This window comes from Oryza sativa, chromosome 2 (assembly GCF_034140825.1).
Source record: "Oryza sativa Japonica Group chromosome 2, ASM3414082v1".
Lineage (NCBI taxonomy): Eukaryota > Viridiplantae > Streptophyta > Magnoliopsida > Poales > Poaceae > Oryza > Oryza sativa.
This window is the reverse complement of record NC_089036.1, coordinates 21092281-21106897: the sequence shown is the minus strand read 5'-3', so window position 1 is coordinate 21106897 and position 14617 is coordinate 21092281. Positions and strand designations below refer to the sequence as shown.

At 42.5% G+C, this 14617-nt stretch overlaps 1 protein-coding gene and 1 pseudogene across 2 annotated transcripts; one reads left to right on the top strand and one right to left on the bottom strand.

Annotated features, from left to right (window-relative positions):
* Positions 1-1819: 1819 nt before the first annotated feature.
* On the bottom strand, positions 1820-5265 carry LOC4329618 (probable serine/threonine-protein kinase At1g01540). Of its 2 annotated transcripts, XM_015767771.3 has the most exons (7): positions 4098-5265; positions 3654-3758; positions 3435-3557; positions 3181-3351; positions 2970-3099; positions 2681-2890; positions 1820-2329 (listed from the first exon to the last, which is right to left on the bottom strand). In XM_015767771.3, the coding sequence occupies exons 1-7, from the start codon at positions 4730-4732 to the stop codon at positions 2183-2185; spliced, it is 1521 nt and encodes a 506-aa protein (XP_015623257.1). In that variant the 5' UTR covers positions 4733-5265; the 3' UTR covers positions 1820-2182. The 2 variants fall into 2 exon arrangements, with proteins under 2 accessions (XP_015623257.1, XP_015623256.1); XM_015767770.3 differs by having other exon boundaries at positions 2970-3351.
* Positions 5266-12137: 6872 nt separating this feature from the next.
* On the top strand, positions 12138-13696 carry LOC4329617 (uncharacterized; annotated as a pseudogene).
* Positions 13697-14617: the final 921 nt, after the last annotated feature.

Here is a 14617-nt window from a genome sequence, read left to right as displayed (position 1 = left end):
CCACAGGATACACTTAACAAAGGAAAGTTTCACAAGAGATCTAACATCTTGCTTATTTTCCTATGGAATTGATCATAGAAATGCAATCCTATAGAAGTTTTCCTATCTACTTTCTATGAATCAAAGGGCTCTATAGGAAAAAATCCTTAGGAAAATGAATTCTCTAAAATTCCTTTGCTAATCCTCCGTTTCAAAGAGGCCCTCAGTTTTTTTTTTTTTTTTTGCCAAATCAAGGAGCCCAAACAAACGGCGGAATGTTCAGCTACTGCCGCAACTCCCATATCAATCCCAATCCTCACTCCCAGAAGCGTCCCTCCTGATAACAACCATGCAGCACAAGAGGAGGCAGGAAGACGAAGAAAACCAAGCGGGGGCGATCCGTCGCCGTCGACACTCGGACTCGAGCGGCAGCTGCACGGTCGCCGTCCATCTCAGCGCGCCGACGGCGAGCGACCGCACGCACGCGGCAGCGGAAGCGCCACGGGCGGGCGGATGGATGATCGAAAGGGAGAGCGAAGCCAACAGAAACAACCAACACACAAAAAGCGATCGAAAAAAGAAACCAAAGGTAGGAGGACGCCGAACCTAACGAGGAATCGGTCAAATGGACGCCGACGTGTCCGTCCAGCCAGGCAGGGAGCTGACCTGTCACACCCGCCTCTCCGATGGACACGTGGCGGACGGTGATAGGGTCTCCCCGTCTCGGATTCTCCTGCGCATTTATTGTACAGTGTTCTTTGCTTATCTGTACTGTAGCCTGGCATTTTTGGTCAGGCTGTTCTCATTGTTGCTGCTTTGCATCGGTTCTCTAATCTGTACTACTCCCTTTTTTCTAAAAAAATCTCACATCCCCTCTTAGGATAACAAATCTGGATTTCCTTTTGTCCAGGTTCATTATTCTAAAAGGGGTCACGTTCTTTTCTAAGATGAGTTTTTTTTTGGATGGAGAGAGTACTGTTCTAATCTCCAGTAGAGATCTGATTTTGCAAAATGCAAAATTGGTTGTTGGCAGTTTCGCGATGTGGTCAAGCGAATCATTTTTAGTTCAGTATCATGACAAATGCATTGCCGACAGTCAATTGTTCTTTTTCTTTTCCTGATGAAAACAAATTATTTCAGTTTTTGTAACGTTAACATGAAAAAATATCGATGCTGATTATTCAGTCAGAAAGGGATGGCCGTGTAATGCTTAAGGAATTTTGTGACGGTGAGTTTGGTACAAGTGTCAAAGTATTTCAAAATGGAAGGAGTGTCATACAAGTACTCTACTTAATGGTAGATCTGATAGAAAGTCAAGAGAACAACTAGGCGCATATTCAACAGAAAAGTAGAGTTTTAAGTATTAATCTAGTAGTAGAATCCAAGGCAAGATTAGACGTTGATGTCCATCACTCCATCAGTGATTAGTGACCTGCTAACTATACATGTCCTAGTCACTCATGTCTCGTAGTACTTGAATGTTTCTACTAACCCTTTTATTGGAGTAACATCTAAAAGAACTTGATTTATTGGAGTATACAAATACACTGAAAAGTACAGCAACATACAGACATTCCCAGAATCCCAGGTGCAGTGGTACAGAAAAATTGCAGGCATGATCGGGCTTAGGCTGAGTTGGGGAACTCCACCTCTCCAAAACGGTGTTACCCATTAACACGTGATTAATTAAATTAGCTTAAAAAATTTGAAAATGGATTAATATGATTATTTTTAAAAAACGCACCGTTTGATAGTTTGAAAAGTGTGCGCGTGGAAAAAGGAGGTGAGTTGGGAAAAAAGGGGAAGAACACAACCTTAAACACTTTGCATATTTCAGGAGTAGCTTATAAACAATTTGCATATTTACTCTTATACCAATATTAGCTTGGTAAGTTGGCATCTGACATCCAAAATTACACCACAGTATTATGTCCAGCAAGGGACACAAGCAGCAACTGGCCCCTTCTTATACCATTGGGATTTGATTACGCTCCATTTCTTTTAACTTAGAAGAGTAACTTTTTTCATACAAAAGTGTCTCTAATCGGATAAATAAACCGAGAAAAAATATTACTAGGGCTAATATGTTCCTTCGGCATGTACAGATGATATGGTGATGAAGGCAACAAATGAGCACTTTGCAACTTCAGTGGTGGACACTGTTCTTGTTCAAGAAATCAAGTGAAAATTTCTGAACAAATGCCTAGGACTCTGGGTTTCTCCATCTGAAGGGTTCGGTTTGTCGCGCGCTGTTGTTACCGCTGCTGTCGGATTCACGGTCGCCTGCTTCAATGGCCACCGGTTTGTCAGCCACTCTTGCCTGCACCGGAGCTCGAGCGCCTCGTCGTTCCTGAAATCACAAAGTAGACATAAATCGACATAAATATGAGCTGATGAAATATCCAACAGATTATGGTCCCTCAGGATAAGTTCAAATATAATCTGAAACCTCAATACATTTGCTAGTGATTAACACAAGAAATGCTTTCCCCTGAAAATTAGAGCAGGTAAACTCAGAAGTGTCTGAACTGTGAGATATCATGCAAATCAAGAATCGTAAATCAGCTTTTCAGATGATTCCGTCATATGGTCTGAAGGAACGTTAAGCAAGCTTGGTGATGAAACGTTAACAGGGATTGGTCACCCAAAATTAAAGGCAAGTACTGGAAAAACAGGTGGATATGTACTTCTATTGACTTACATCTCTATACGGGAAATCATCAACTTCAAGCATGTGAATGACATGGCCGATCTTTGGCCTCTTACGAGCATCTGGGTCTACACACCGCAATGCCACTAGCAAAGCCTTCTTCAGAGCTCTAGAGGTAGGCTTCTGAGGCATCTTTGGATCAACGACCCCCTCAGAATTCCGGGTGCTCACCATCGTCTTCAGCCAATCAACCAAATTAACCTGAAAAGTTTGATCTGTAGATTTGATAAATCCAGTTAACAAGATCATAAACGAGCATTGGCAATATGTGGTCGCTAACCTCTCCTGGTGGCCTATTATAATCCACCGGTACTCGACCGGATATTATTTCCATGATAAGAATTCCAAAACTATATACATCGCTTGTTTCGTTTAGCATTCCAGTCCCTGCATACTCTGGAGCAACATACCTGTAGAGAGTGGAAAAAATTAGTAACCATGAACATTCATCTGGGATTCTAGGGGTATGTTCATAGTGTGCCGAATCTAACCCGAAAGTTCCCATAACTCGTGTAGTGACATAACTCCGCTCTGAGCCTAGAAGCTTTGCTAGACCAAAATCAGAGAGCTTAGCATTCCAGTGCTTATCAAGGAGGATGTTGCTCGACTTGACATCACGGTGAACCACCTTCGGCTCAAGTCCCTCATGCAAATACATTAACCTACAGAACAGCAGAATTTATGTAAACAGATAGAATGGCAGCAAGATTCACTGGGCCGCAACAATGAGATACAAGGCACAGACCCTTTCGCCGTTCCCAGTATAATCTTCACCCTGGAATCCCACGAAAGAGGGCTTACAGGTCCAACTTCCCCATGGAGCCACTGCTCTAGGTTCCCGTTGTCGACATACTCATACACAAGCATCCTGGTCAGAGCCACATAAACACCATTTACATTATCAAACCTTTTGATTTTGCAATTCAACAAGGTTACCAAATAATGTGCACATGCAAGAAAATACCTCTGATTGCCCTCTGCGCAGTATCCTAGAAGCCGCACTAAGTTCTTGTGCCGCACACGCCCAATCGCTTCGACCTCGACCTTGAATTCCTTCTCTGCTTGCCCCCTATCAACTCAACAAGACAAGCATACAAAATTTACTAAATTTCATTACAGAAAGCCAGACATGCTAAATTGAACAGAATTCAGTAACTGTAAAGTACTACCAACCAAAGGTACTACCATCAAATGTAACCGAATTGTAGTATAATAAACATGCTTCCCAATTTGGAATACAAAATGCTAGTAACTGTTATCAGAAATTGCATCATTATCCACCCGCAATTGACGCCACAAACCTGTTCTTGGATGATCAATCCCCGTGGCAATCACACGAAGACAATCAAGTTGGGTAGCTGTAGTAATTTCAGTGCAACGGAGTTGACTACTATTAGTGGTAGGGTACCTGTTGTTGAGCAAGTTCTTGACGGCGACCTGGGTGCCGTTCTCGAGCACGCCGTGGTACACGATGCCGTACCCGCCCTCGCCGATCACGTTCTCGTCGGCGAACATCTCGGTCGCCGCCTCCAGCTCCTTGAGCGTGTACCAGTGGCCCCACCCGAGGTGGGACACCTCCGGCACCGACGGCGCCTCGCCGCTGCCGTGCGACGACGAGCCGCTGCGGTGCGGCGGCTCCGGGTACGTAATGCGGTGCTCCTTGCCGGTGGCGATCTGGACGGTCTCCGGAGGCGGTGCCGCCGCCGCCATCGGCGGCGGCGGCGGCGGCGGCGCGGGCATCTGGAGCACCTGGGCGAGCGGCGTCTTCGCCGCGGCGGCGGCGGTGGCCTGGGCGGGGACTTCCTGGATGTCCTTGGGCGCCTTGACCTTCTGGGGGTTCTTGGGCGGGGCGGAGACGGGGAGCTGCTGCACCGGGGAGGTGTTCGGCCCCCGCCGCCGCCGGCGGCGGCGAGAAGCGAGGAGGCATAGCACGGAGAGGAGCACGAGGAACAGCACGAACGCCGCGCCGACGGCCACGCCGACGAGCACCCACATGCGGAGCCCGAACACCACCGTGCTCTGGGACAGCTCCGAGTCCGACATGGGAGCACCTTCCTCGAGCTTTTCTCGAGCAAAATTGAGCTCAAAACAACATCAACTTTTGGATTCTTGAACACAAAAGAAGAAGGCAAGAACAGCGAATTTGGTTGGATTCGTTGGGCGATTGGACGCAAAAACGGGAAAAAAAAAAGGAAAGAAAAGGAAGAGGATGTTGTGGGGGAGAAACAACAACAATGTGGTTGCAAAGATTGGATTTGCTTGGGGGAAAAGTGATGAGCGGTGGATGGTTTGGTGTGATGAAAATTTTGGATTCTGGTGAGGACATATGATGTGGCTGGCTGGCTGGCTGGATGGATGGTGGTTGTTGTGATGAATCAACAAAAACTCCAGGAGAAAAGAAAAGAAAAGAAAAGAGAACCCAAGAAATGCTTGCAAGGAGGAGGATTTTCCAGCAACAGATGGTACTAGACTAGTACTGTGGGCAATGTACTTGTACTACTCTACAGTCCAAGCTTGCCATAGAAGAGGACGAGAGAGAGGCTTTGAGATTGGAGGTAGAAGAAGGGAGAGTGAGTGAGAGAGAGAGGTGACTATTGGCAAGTGGAGTAATGAGAAGTAATGAGGCTCCTGCTGCTCTGCATGCATGGAGAGGTGGAAGTTCAATATGAAAAGGCTAGCACAGAGCAGCAACAATTTGAAAAAGTGTAGATTTTTTTTAATTACTTGGTGGATTACAGTGAGGAGTGCCTACTGTCATGAGGATGAGAGAGCAGAGCATGTTGCAAATTTCTTATGATCTGATAGAGCTGTCATGAGAGTATCATGTTTTGGAGGGCAGGTTGCTTTGGGTCCCCCAGCTATGTGGCACCTTGTGCTTGTCTCTCACTGACATGAATGGACAGTTCTCCCTCTTTTTCGCAGAAACATGTCATTTTGGGCATGTTTCAAGTCAAACTTTAAAAGAAAATTAAACTTCAATAGATTTATAAATATTTAGATTGGATGTAAAGAAAACGATATAATGTAAATTTGGGGAAGCATCATTGATGCGGTAGTGAAGTTGTGAGTGTATGACTTCAACCATCAAGGTTAAAATTCTGGTGTATATGGTTGTGTACATTTTTAGTTGGTATAGAAGTCAAAAGTTATACTTCCTTTGTAGAAAAAAATATATATGCATATTTTCCTTGAAAAATTTATTCGTGATATTGTAATTTTGTCTAGTTTTTCAAATGGCTTGCCATAGAAATTAAATGTCTAAGTTACATTTTCAAAACCTGGTTGATATCCAAAAGGAGGTTAGAGATGAATAGTATTGGCAAGATCAAGTTCGCAAAACTGCCTCTATTGACCTTGAGTATGGTGTACAACATATTCATGAACTATTAAGCCAGCAGAATAAAGTCATAAACCAAGGAGCTTCAAGCCATCGGATCCTTAAAAGGCCATCGGACGCTAACGTGTTTAATTACACACGCTATCCATTACATAAAAAAAAAAGGCCATGTTAACAGCCAAGACGATTTTTTCAACAAAAACATGACTAATCAAGGCATAAATTAATCACGCTTCTCATTATAATGCTAATGATATGCCACTTTCAACATGGTGCATATCAATAATTAAATTGCTATATGCAACTTTCTCCAAGTACGAATTAATACTACTCCGTATCAAATTTGTTGACCCATCATCCTTTTGATAATGTCGACATTAATTAAGTACTAATGATGTTCAGATGATGGGGGGAAGGAATAGCATTTGTCATTGCTTCTTCCATGTCAGCCCGTACTACTGTACTAGACAAATGCTTAAGCTAATTGCCATGCATCTCTGATCTCTCTTCTCTGTCATGAAATTTGGCTGATTTTGTCATGACTGCTGACCAGATTAGGGTGGGCTAAACTCAGCATCCAGGTCAACCATGTGCTCATAACACCACCCATCTTAAATCCAGGAAAATCTCGGACCACAAGAAATCAATTCAAACCGACATGTCCAGATCGAACATAATTTACTCCCCACACTGGTACACTGACACTGAAACCATTATTTTGTTGCAAGCATATTTCTAAGCAGAGCAGGATCGAGCTTCTTTTTGGATTAATTGCCGTAGCATGTTGATGTTGCATATAATGTGTGAAAATTAATCATGCCGTTTTCAGCTGTTTGAGCAGCAAACCACTCCTGATCTTTCATCTTTCAGTAGCCACCAAGCATCGGTTGGTTTCTTCAGGAAATAATGGCCACTCTCGCACACTGAACACTGTGCTTGTCTCTGCATTTTTTTCTTTATATTTCCAGGATTTATGTTTGTACAGATTTGTACAGCTAGCGGTTGTGAAAAAGGTATGATATGTTTTGTTCTTTATATTTCCAGGACTTATTATGTTTGTACAGATTTGTACATCTAGCGGTTGTGAGAAAGGTATGATATGTCTTCTCACCAAAGATTCGGTATGTGCATATATAGATATGAAATATTGGTGATGTGTGCACCCAAAATGTTTGTTGTAAGTACCAGATTAAGCTAATAATGTAGTAATTAATTAGCACAGTGCTGAGGCATATATATATATATATATATATCTATATATATAGTGGAATAGAATTAAGCTACTGTACCAAAGCTATGGGGCATTCTTATGTGAACAACTACCATCCACGTGGTAAGAGTGGTAGAGCATGCCCATCGAATTAATAATTAAGGTGGATTTGCTGTTGCAGGCCGACATGTTTATGGTGGTTGGAACAGCAATATCTCCTAGTTTCTTTTCTACACCTTCTCCTGATCCGTCAGTAATATAATTATGCTCCATCTAACTAGCTTGCTCACGCACTTTATGTAGATAAGATTGTATACCCAAGATCTCTGGTGATTGTATACCCAAGATCTCTAGTGATTACATAGGTTGTAGCATCGTCGTTTCTCCTCATTAGCTAAGCTAGCTTCTCTTTCTTTTGTATGAACAAACTGTGTAAGTATAGAAAAAGTAGAATTATATCAGGTGAAAACGGGCGTGGAAGACAAGGTAGAAAAACATTAATTTTCATCCAAAAAAGAGTATATTTACTGTGGTGTTTGTTGGTAGTTCTATATTATCGCTAGTAAAAATAATTTTGATTAATGATTTATGAGTATCTATAACCTACGGAGCAAATTGTAGTACTGTAAGTAGTATAAGAATAATTTCGAGTATGGCAGCTTCTACTCGTCAATAAACTCGTGTAGTTATATGTAGATCGTTTATTTGACATATGACAAGTTGAAAATAGATGGGGGTAAAAGAGTTAACAGTGGTCCAAAGTATCACAAATGTAAGATTATCCGATCCAAAGTAAAAACATTAGTTAAATGGTGGTCTAAAAGCGAAATAGCAAAGTGATGTATAGTAAAATTTACTTAAAATTGACATCTTAGTTATATAGGTCCGCCTATTCGTAAAGTTGCCCTACGATAACCATCTTTCATTTGTAAAAAAAAAAAAAAAAACCTACAAATAGTCGTTGAAAATTCTGAGAGAATGTACTAAGGGTTATAAGCAACTGTCACTCTGCATAATTCAAATCTAAATTCAACCTTAACAGAGGGAGAAAAAACATAATTGTCCTTTTATTTTTTATATATTTAATTGAATTTTTTTAAAAAAGATGAATGGCGCAATCACTGATTTTTTTTACATGTAAGCACATGCGTCAATTTAATTCCAAATATAAGCAGGTCAAACCTATATTTCAATCCGTAGACAAGACGCAAGTGCAGGCGTTGTTCCATAACATAATGTCCAAGCGTTGTTCCATAATATAATGTCCAACAAAATAATAGCTAGGCCACTGAATTGAGTTTTGTTACTTTGTATTAATGTTTGACATATTTATTAAGTATGGTTCAAAATATGGTATTTTGCTTTTACAAATCATTGTTACACATTTTTTAAAGTATAATCTGAATATAGCAAGCTAATAGACCTAAAAAAATTGCTACTAGTTTACAAATAAATGAGTTTACATTACCGGGCTGCTAACTTGTGGACGTTATTGGTCCATTTATTTTGTTAGGCATTAGATTGAGGGATTGACTGTAAAATCAAAGGTGTTTTTGATGATTATTCTGTGATGAATAATTGGACATCGGAGATTATTGGTTTTGTTATTTGGAATTTATTTACGAAGTAGTTTTGGAGATGATTGGATTTCATATGTGATCGCAGGATTCATTATTTCATGTGACCGGTCAGACCGAGCTCTGGTAGCTGGTCGGACCGGCGGTATGCGCGTGGTCAGACCAGGCTCTTGTAGTCGGTTGGACCGGCGGTATGCGCGCGGTCAGACCGGCCGACACTGTGTCAGTTTCGGTTTCGGGTTGTTTGTTTGGATATCCATGATTATTTCATGATTATGACTTCTAGATGGATACTATACGTATGTAATACTGTTGTTTGCTAACAATGAGTCAAGTTGAAGATAACTTGGTCTCGGAATATGGTTTCTTTGTTTGTTCCATGTGTAGGTGACTCGATGTCTCGGGAGAGTATTTGCGGTGATGGACCGGGAGTCGGCTTGGGGATAAGACGATGTCCGTGGTGGTCAGAGATCATGCGGGATACTTAGGCTAGAGTTGATGCACGTGGTTGATGGAGATTCCATATGGCATATGATGGAGGTATTGTGTGCGTATGGGATGTGGAGTCGAATTTGGAAGGAGTCCAAATTTGGTACGATTGGTTATGTAAAGTTTCTTTCTTGAACTAGAGGGTTTCCTAAAGTGTTTAGGACTCTTAGTATAAGTTTTGTTCGTAGCTTTAGGCTGCCTACCTCATGTATAAATAGAGGGGGAGCGTGAGGCTTCCCGGTATCGTTTTTGAGAGCAATCGAGTTGAGTTTTGAGTTAGGGTTTCGAGTTTAGTCGAAATTTTTGTAAGGAGTGTTGTTGGTGCACTTTGTAAACACAGAGAGAATCAATAAAGTCGTCATCCACTTTAAGAGTTCTTCGATTTATGTTTACCAGGTTTCGGCGGTCTAACCAGTGATCTACCGGCGGTCAGACCGGCGACAAGCGGCGGTCAGACCGGCGGGAGCACGGCGGTCAGCCAACAGCGGCGACAGCGAGCAGCAGCTGATCTCGGCGGTCGGACTGGATATATAATCGTGGTCAGACCGATGGCAACCAGGCGGTCAGACCGGCAGGACAACTTCGGTCAGACCGCGATCCGTCGATTTCGAGGGTAACTTTTATTTCTGCTAAAAGTTTTCGGTTTTTGGGTATACCAATCATTCACCCCTCTCTGGTTGGCTTAGTTATTGTGATTCAATCCTACATCAACGTGGTCCTGTACATGTAGTACATGTTTAGAAATGGAATTACGAATATCGTGTGCTCAAATACATAATAAAAGGGCTGCATGTGTTTAGATTAAAAAAATCGGACGTAATCACCTTTGTTGATATTTCTCCGAACTTTTCATAACTACTATTTTGCATACCCCAGATTACGGTGGGGGATTTGCAATTATGACACTGCAAACATTAACCTTTGCTTTGCAATTATGACACTGTAAATATTAACCTTTGCTATAATGACACTGAACCCACATTTCATAGATATAGATGGGCCCATTTGTCATCCACTCGGAGTGTCAAAACAGCGAAGCCCCCATGTTTGTAGTCCCAATATTGCCAATTTTCTCGATTACGGCACACTCTTTCGCACCAGATATTTTCTGGCTGGAGATTTGTCTCAGTGCAGAAAATCAAAAACTGAAATCAGCTATCGCTGGCAGAGTGGCAGTTCAATCAGTGCAAATCATTGTGCGTCATCAGCTGGGTGGCCAGCTGGGCTTGGAAGAACCACTTGAATATGCATACAAATGACCCATATATTTTGTCTAGCTAAGTCCTCTACATAATGGTAGGTAGGAAATAAACTAATTAATTTGCTCACACCATCAGGACTCCATCATTTGGCTTCATCTTCTAACTGGTCCTTTTCTAAGAAAACAATGGAGTATGAATAAATCTGTAAAGACACCGCGTACAACAACTTAACACTATAAATGCTTGAAAGCTTGGACCTTGAGAATAAACGGTGTAACAACCTTGTGCTTACTTAATTAAAGATATGTGAGGAAAGGATAAGATTTTTTAGTTGACACTAGAGAGATACTTTTGTTGACGAACATGAATGCAAGATTGTGGATCAACCATGCTAAAAATGAGGAAAAGAAGTAAAGAACTGTCCCATCCATTGGCATTTTGAGACCCTTTATAAAAAGGAGTCATCATAAGGATACAAAATCGCATCTTTGATCTTATAGCAAATTAAACGGATATCTAGACGTCAGTAACATATAAAATGTCAGGACAAGAATTGATGTTCGCTGATGTTTACACAAAATGGTAAGTGTATGGGTACACCTTGTATAATCGGGGGGAAAAAAAGCACCGGTGGTGTAGTGGTGGAGTCGTGGATGCAGGACCCCACTTAAAAATGTTTAAATTCTGATGTCCATGAATATTGCACACACATAAATAGGTTTCAACTAGAATTTAGTAAGATCAGTGGTGTATCATTGGTTTCCATCTCTTTAATTAGTGTGCGTCAATGGGCGTATTCCCGAGTGTGAGTATGATGTAGCATGTGTAGTGGTTCTTGCCGTGTAATGTATGAAAAAAAAATAAATGGAGAAAAACTATCGGAAAGAGACAACGAAGGCATAGGAATCCCAGCAAGTGTCGAACCTACTGTAGTATTGTTTGCGTTGGCAGGCTTTAGCCTGAAGCGGCTGCTCCCCGGCCCATCAGGACAACGGCCCACTCCGGTTCTACAAGTGGGACAGGGCCCATTGTGGCCTGTGAAAGAAAATACAGGAACGGCAGTCCAGCTATAAATCAGCGCAGGGTTACTCACGTTGGGTGGTCGAGGAGATCCAATTTGGTTTTAAGTGCATGCACACAAGCAAACCATCGTGGCACTGTTGGATTTTTCAGGGGAGTAAATCCACTTCGTCTCCCTTAAAATCAGGCGCCGGCCACAGAGAAATTTCTGAAAAAATAAAATCGGAGAAAACAAAGCTTCCATATTGAAGTGCAAATGAGAAAGAGTTTGATCTGATTTCATACTAGGATTATCATAAAAAGTACTAGGATGAAAAGAAAATGCAATGGATGAGGCGAGAGAGATGATCGAACAAAACTGACAACCTCCTTTGGTTTGGCTCCCTTGATTTCCTTCTCCACTTGGACGCACAAACCGCACACCTCGTGCCGTCGATCGCCAATGTCCGCCTCCCCTGGCACGGGCCCCCCGTGGTGCCACCTAAGCTGGGCGACGTTCCTCTCGCCGCGCGCCCGCCGTCGTGGGAGTGAGGTTTAGACGTGGCGGTGGTGGGTGGCGTACGTTTGGGTTCCCTGCTCCGGTGCGGCCAGGGACTACACGGGCATCGGCGTCATGGGTGGCGCCATGGCCACGCGTCTCCTCCTCGCCACGGGCTGGGTTCGCGGTGACCGCGTACGCTCGCACGCCGGTCAAGGCGCATGCCCTAGTCGCTGCCGGCACTTCCCGTCGTCGTCGATCACCGCTGCTCCCCCTCATCTTCTCACCGTTGCCGTCTTTGTGGTGAAGCCGGCCAGGAAAGAAAGGTCAAAACCCGAATTGAGAATGAGAAGAGAAGGAGAGAGGGTGAGGAACAAAGGGAAGAAGAGAGGATGCATGACATGTGGGCCCCCACATGCTGACTCAGCATAGAGGACCAAGTCTACATGTCATGTCATCGGAAATCACTCCCGAAACCACTGATCTACCCTATCTACTCTATAGTTGAACAAATGGTTTTACTCATTCATCATGTCACACATCCACGTCGCCGGCCTGCATTCGCGCCGCCCCCCGGTCTCTCTCTTGGTGATTGATTGATTATCGTTTTGACGGTTTTGCTGTTGGTGATGGTTGTCGCGAGGATGGCGGTGCGCGAGCGCAGCGTCGCCGGACCCGGTGCCATCAGAGGAGCCCGCGTCGGCGTCGGCGTCCACCGTCGTCGTCACGGAGGACAAGCCCGATCCGCCGCCGGCGGAGGAGAAGAGCGAGGAGGTCGCGGCGGTCTCTAATGGCGGGTCTCTGGAGACAGCGGCAGCGCGCCGGTGTCGTCGGAGGCAGCCGAGGAGGACGGCGGCTTGGACGACATCCTGAGCAAGGTATTGTCTCGTTGTACCTGCTGATGTTTCTGAATTGATCGCCAATTCTGGCTTATCAATGCCCAATTACCTGTTGCAATCAAATGATTGAGAGGAGAGACGAGTTGAAGAATATTACATACAAAAGTATGGTGAAGGTTCCAATGACAAATGCATACTTATGATAGATCTCAAAATGTAAAATTGAGTTCAGTCACCGACTCGTGTAGCAAAATGTGGGGAGTTTGTGAGCTGGGTGATTAGGACCTAACATGAGGTTTGCAGAGACAGAGCTCCAAACTCCCAACACATGATTGTTTCATGTATAGTGTACCACGTTGTTTTTTTTTTCCTTCTATTTCTGTTAACTCTGAAGCGAGTGTATGTATCACCATAATACCATCTTTCCTGCATCCATTTCTATATATTCAGCTTGCCTGTTCTTGTGTTTGCTATATGGGATGAGGCATTGAAACGCCTTTTCTGTACTGCATTTAGTACTGTTGCTCACACAAATTTTTTTATTGTTCATTTCAGCTGGACATCCAAGTGACACCAACTCTTGTCCTCTATGGATCCGGTGCTTTGGTTGTCCTATGGGTTCTATCTTCGGTTGTTTCTGCAATCGATTCCATTCCCTTGTTATGTAGATATGACATTTTTCACCAAACTAGTTGGGCTGCTGTAAGTTCAAGTGCCTTAATTTGGTTTTCGGTGATTAATGACAAATCTAATTATGTGAGACTAACGTTTTTATGAGCCTTTCTTTGACTAGTCTCATTTGGATATGGAAGTAAAAATGATGAGAGGTATGTATTAAACTTCATATATTCTAACTTGGTCTCTCTTGTGGATCCAAAATATAGTGTGAGCTTCCTATTTGATCTTTATTGATTATGTGCATATGCGTTCCTTCATATCCATATGTATGCACATCTTGAGGGGGAGCTTATTCTATATTTTGTTTATTATAAGATTTCTATCTTGATTTGAAATCATTTTTCATCTCATCTCTCTATATTGTTTATATCGGGTTATTATCCATCACCAAAGAGAGAAAAGATTGAAAGATCTTGGATTAAACAATTTATGTAATTGTTACTTTGGTGATAGATGATAAACCGATGTTTATGGGATTAACCTCTCTTTTGCATAAGTTGTCTACTAGGTTATTTCCCGATAATGAGATGTGGAAGACATTCATTCTTTTGTGATGGACCTTAATCATGACAAGGATGAAATGCATGGAGATAAAACGATATGTACCACTTCTTATCTCCTACTTTTTGATAGGTTCATATATATGATTTCCATGTTATTAATATATAAGTGTGAGACTAATGTTTACTCGAATGTTATCTTATTTAGTCTCATTTACATTGAGAACATGGAGATCATGAAGGTATATGTTTTATGTTGGTCTACATCATTACTACATATGCCTTCTCTATATGTATAGGATAAACCCCCATTGGTCATTCTCTAATTATGCATACACTTGCATCTCTTGTATATTTATTTGTATGCATATATTTAGGGGGAGCAAATCCTATACATTTATTGTGCATGTTCTAGATCCATGTTGTTCACCTATTATTTATATCGGATCTTTGCACTTGAGCTTGCATACGAGTATATGACACTTGTGATGTTAATGAATACTCAACAAACATATCCATATCTTTCATATGCAACCGGTTGGTCATCAAGTGAAGGATGACAACCGATTTGTTGAGACTAATGTTCTCCTTTGAGGTG

Excerpts from the sequence above, each read along its gene's own strand:
- LOC4329618 (XM_015767770.3), bottom strand. The coding sequence starts at position 4,732 with ATGTCGGACTCGGAGCTGTCCCAGAGCACGGTGGTGTTCGGGCTCCGC. Across the intron at positions 3,759-4,097 it reads AAGAACTTGCTCAACAACAG|GGGGCAAGCAGAGAAGGAAT; the intron begins GTACCCTACCAC and ends TTGAGTTGATAG. Across the intron at positions 3,352-3,434 it reads ATACTGGGAACGGCGAAAGG|GTTAATGTATTTGCATGAGG; the intron begins GTCTGTGCCTTG and ends GCTGTTCTGTAG.